Consider the following 5029-nt stretch of genomic DNA (forward strand, 5'->3'; position numbering starts at 1 on the left):
GGGGGGGGGGGGGGTGAGGGGGTAGTGGCTACTGATTATGAGCCGTCTCTACTCTATAGTCATTTTCACTCAGTAGTAAATGTGTCAAAGAGAGGCATGGCACTCAGCTCCACGAGGAAAAGAAAACTGAATTTATTTGGGTTGATTCGCTCTTAGCTAATCCATCAACACAGAGAAAATAGGTCAATGATCGAAGCCAAGCATGGAATGTGGCCAGAAGAGGACAGATGCAATAGATCCAACACACACGGACAAAAACAGACGGCTTTCAGAGCATCCCAGTACAAAGTGCCTATGGACACACACATGAACAGTGACGTCATAGACGCTCTCCTTACAGTCACGTCGCTTACAGTAAGCATGACTTCATAAAAGAAGATCTGGCCGCTCCAGTCTACCTGGAAGCCCGTGCTTGCTTCTGCATCTGCTTGCCAACTCTTACAGTAAATGGGATTGATATGTGGTGAACGGGGGGGCCATAATCACTCACATGACCACAGTTTCAGTGACGCTGACATACACACAGTAGCAGACTGCATGCTTGCTCTGTGATACCACATCCTTTGGCCATACAGTCACCACATTAAAGTGCAGCAGCTCATGTTCTGTGCCTGCCATAACAAAGACTCTGAACATCAAACTGTTTCCTTTCTCTCTTTCTTTGTGTTATTTGATCACTTTTCCTTTTTAGCGACCAAGGATGTATTTAATGCAGCCCCCACTGTTGATGATTGTCTATCATTTCAGTTATTTTGTGAACTTGGTGTTGTTGAGCATGTCTCTTTCTCTCTTATCCTCCTCTGTTCCTCTCTCCTGTCGTCTCCTTTCCTTCTCTGTCAATAATTGCTAATTACAGTGATTAAAAGCTATAGCTGTTGCTAATAGTGATGTACTTTTATTTGCCTGTGTTTTTTGCTGTTGTTTTCTTTGGTTTCTGTGTTGTGGTGAGTTCTCTAACCCCAGTTCATTCTGTTATGGCACCACCGCAGTCCAGGATGACGCTGCCCCAGGTACCCAGGAGTACATTATGTTACGGCAGGACTCCATCCACTCTGCGGATATAAGGAGTAAAGGGTCCCCCTTTCGTGCTAAGTGTCACGAAATCTTCTGCTGCCCGCTGAAGCAAGCCATCCACAAAGACAACTCAGAGCCCGAAGGTTTGTTCGCACCCCCTCCTTGTTTTGATTTGCTGATGCTCCTCGTATCCCCTGCCCACTCTCGTCTTGTTTTCCCTTCTCTCTCATATTCTGTGTGAACTGATAGTTCTCCACCCCTTCAAACTAACTCCTCTTTCATTCCTGTCCTATTTTTTGAGAGCATCTGGTATGTTTCCGCCCCTTTCGAGCATGTGTGTGTATGTGCATGAATGCGTGTGTGAGTGTGTGTGTTTGAACATTTAGTATAAGATTTAATGCTTAGGGTGTGTTACAGTAGCTCACATAGTACCTGTTGGAGAGCACTGTGTGTGTGTACTGTATGAGCGTGCATGTGTCAGCCTGCATACCTCTTATGTTGGACTGAATGACGAGCACAGCATCTGTAGCCCCTCCCTACCCCAAACCATTAAATCGGTCATTGCCGCCCCGAGGCGCATGCACAGACCAAAACAGAGTGCAAAAGAAACGGCTAATAGATGGAGGCAGCTGTTGCCTTAATGAGTTCAATGACTGGGCAATTTCAGTATGTGCTTTCACTTCAACTGTCCTCATAGAACGAAAAAAAGGCAAAGCTCTTTTATCTTCCTGTCCCGAAGACTATGTGAGATTGAAATGTTTCATATCCAATACTAAAGTTGTGAGACTGCAAGTCAGCAATTCCCCTCCTTCCCCTCTTGTTCCCTTTGCTGCTTCTGCCTGTATGGTCTTGGTGGCTGCCTCCTACCTATCTTCCTTCCTTCCTTCTTTCCCCGCTCCCTTCCTGCCTTTCTATATTTTTTCTTCTTTTCTTCCTTCCTTACTTCCTTCCTTCTTTTCTTCCTTCCTTCCTTCCTTTCTTCTTCTTTTTTTCCTTCTCTATCTCTTATTTCCTTCCCCTCCCTCCCTAAAAAGTCCCACCTACTGCATCCTTGTTCCCCTTTAACCCTGCCTCTATTGTATTTACATTTATAGTGCCTAAAGCAGCATGAGAATATGTAATAAGTGAAACAAAAGAAAATCCTATATGCCCGAGGCATGCTTCCATACCATGCACTGTCTGGCGCTGAGGCTCTTTGGCTGCCTCATTTATCATCCACCCCTCAATAGAGTGCTAAGATTGTAGAAATGGCTTTCCTTTGCAGACTTCCTGATAGGTAAGATATTAATTATCTTGCTCTTGATATGTTTTCTGCAATGTATTGCTCTGTCTTCTGTTGAATCTTAAAGAGGGCTGTGATTGGTAGCGCTACAAGTGGACATCAGTTAACCTGTTGATAGATGTCTGTGTGCACGCTGGAGGACTAGAGCACATGCACTTATCCCTGTGAGGAAGGGAGAGAGGGAGATAAATAAGTGGAGTACAAGCAGTAGTCTGGCTGAAAAAAGTACAGATGTATTATTCAGTTTGGCAGCAGCTAGTTGGACGTGACTGAATTTACAAAGGAAGGAGGGGAGACTACAGCTGCTGCGTAAGCTGTTCAGGAGGACGTCATTTATGTAGATGCATGATGCGGATGGAAAGTGTTTAACCGTGTGGAGCAGCCTGGCACGCAGAAACACTACAGAGCTGCTAGGTGTAGAACACAAACACACTTTGTAAGAAAATCCAATGTTGACATATTTGTTTTATAATTAAAAACAAGGTTTATGTTTTGAGAGATCTGAGCAAAAAAGTCAGACTTGTCTCATTGTTACCATAGCAACATCATTAAAACTGCTTAGTCTTGCACCTACTAATCATATGCATGGATTTTATATTCACTTAGCTTTAGGGTATTTTGAGTTGGGAAGTCACAGTGGATTGGAGGACAGACAGTTGGAGTTACGTGGTTAGATTATATTAAAGGAATAGCACATCTCACCGTCTAAACTAAGAACAGTTTGTATAACAATTAGTCACCGTGCTTTATTTTCAATTTATGAATGATACAAAAATGGAGAGAAAGGTTTATAAATTGTAAATAGGGCCGCATTAAACAACAGCAAAATTAAATCAGCACATATGTGTACACTTTAATTTGGTTTGGGGAGTAGATTTTTCTTTTCAGCTTAGAAGCATGTAAGAAAAACACTTTTTTTCTTTTAAGAATTCAAGGTAACAGGGGAGGAGTAATTGATATACGAATCGGTAATTCGTAATCGATTTGGTAAAGTATTCGATTTAATGACAGCTATTAGACCAAATGTAAAATATGAAAGGACGTGTTTTGAAAGAGGCTAACATTAAGAAGAAGTTATCTACAGTATCATTTCCTCTGAGTCTAACTCATTAGGATGGCTCATACAAAGAAAGAGAAATTGGTTTCACCAGTCAGGTGAGACGTACTTGACAGAACAACACATCAGCAGCACACAGGCTTAGACTGTGGCACCTCAGAGGATGAGTTCAAATCAGATCAGTTCATCTCTGCAGAGCTACAGGGAGCGTAAGAACACAGATAGACTGGATTTGACTCCTCCACCCTCAGGTCTGCGTGTGCTGCCGGTTGTCAATCACAAAGTGTGTTGTCTATGTTGACATCCCATGACACGCTCTTTGGCTCGATCTGTGACACCACCTCTCGATTCCTATTCATTCTCAAATTCTCTTCTGTTTCCTCTGATTCTGTTTCTTTCTCTTTTCTCTCTCACAGCAACAACAAAAGCTGGTGCCTGAGGGGACCGATCTATGTACATATTCCATCCATAATTTAGAAGACTGCAAGACTTTGTGTATCTATGGCATAGCCTGAAACTATAAACACAGACTATAGTTATTCATATAGAGATGTTCACAATATAGGGTGTGAGCAGTATCGGTATGTTTAATTTCAATTAGATTAACACAAAGAATGTTTTTTTTTTGTTGAAATACTCAGTTTGCGCCATTGGTAGCCCAACAATTAAAAATACTTAGGTAAGGTAATAAGAAATATGCATTGAACTGACCTAGAGGCTATACTGGCCGCAACTTTTGCCTCATGTTGGCCGGTTTAGATTTAAACAATGACTTTAAACATGTAGTATTCCAGACAACATGTCACGGAGAAGAAAAGTTGGAAGTTGGCAAGTAAGCTCTGATTATTTTGTAATATGAGCATTTGTCGATAAAATATCCTCCCCCCATACAACTGCAGCCCTATTAGTTCATGAGGTAGCTTCCAAAGTTACAGTCTTTCCCGTACAAAATGTTTTCTTTGTATTTCCACACAGGAAACTAAAAAGACTAAACTTAACTATGTGATTAAGTTATTACAGTACAAGAACAAGGTCAATGGATTTCCCCCCCCATAACTTACAGTGGAAGCTCGTTGTTTTAAAGGCCATATGGACACTTAAATATTGTTTTAGCAATTGTGAACCTAACAGTTAAATTGTTGAAATCCTTTAGCTACAAATCACATATATTTCACATCACTGCTGACCTTTTGGTAGACCAAACCACACTATAAATGGACTCCAGGCAGCCTTTAGTTTATGTTAATTTCTCTTTATCTTACGGATAAACCGGAAAAGCATGACATGGGCCCTTTAAGCAAGGATGGAGTCCCTATCCTTGCTTAAAGGGCCCATGTCATGCTTTTCCGGTTATTACCCATCCCCTTGTGTGTTATGGAGGTTTTTATGCATGTAAACGGTCTGCAGAGTCAAAAACCCTCAAACTACACCCTGTAGGGAGTAAAACTCTAACACAGAAAATACCTGTCTATGCTGCCCCAAAACGCCTCGTTGGAGATTTCTCATTTTCCGTTGTTTTCTTCCTGGGTTCTGTGACGTGTGAACACCCCAATCAACAACAAATGACAGGATTGGCCCGAATGAATACCTGGTGAATACACATACTATACAGAGATGCTGTATGAGAAACCAATGTGATTTTGGAAAATTGCACAATTTAAATCTATTCTAGTAGA

General features: G+C 41.7%; 1 protein-coding gene across 3 annotated transcripts in view; it reads left to right on the forward strand.

Annotated features, from left to right (window-relative positions):
• Nucleotides 1–5029, forward strand: part of fgf13a (fibroblast growth factor 13a) — an 85224-nt gene that overhangs the window by 37229 nt on the left and 42966 nt on the right. For 2 of the 3 annotated variants that reach the window (XM_010785675.1, XM_010785674.1), the window contains exon 3: nucleotides 990–1157. The exons of the other annotated variant lie outside the window; for it this stretch is intronic. In XM_010785675.1, the coding sequence (XP_010783977.1) occupies nucleotides 990–1157 (168 nt within the window). The remainder of the gene's footprint in view (nucleotides 1–989; nucleotides 1158–5029) is intronic. 3 annotated transcript variants of the gene reach the window in all.

The sequence above is a fragment of the Notothenia coriiceps genome, unplaced genomic scaffold (assembly GCF_000735185.1).
Source record: "Notothenia coriiceps isolate Sejong01 unplaced genomic scaffold, NC01 NC01_scaffold00028133, whole genome shotgun sequence".
NCBI classification, from domain to species: Eukaryota; Metazoa; Chordata; class Actinopteri; order Perciformes; family Nototheniidae; genus Notothenia; species Notothenia coriiceps.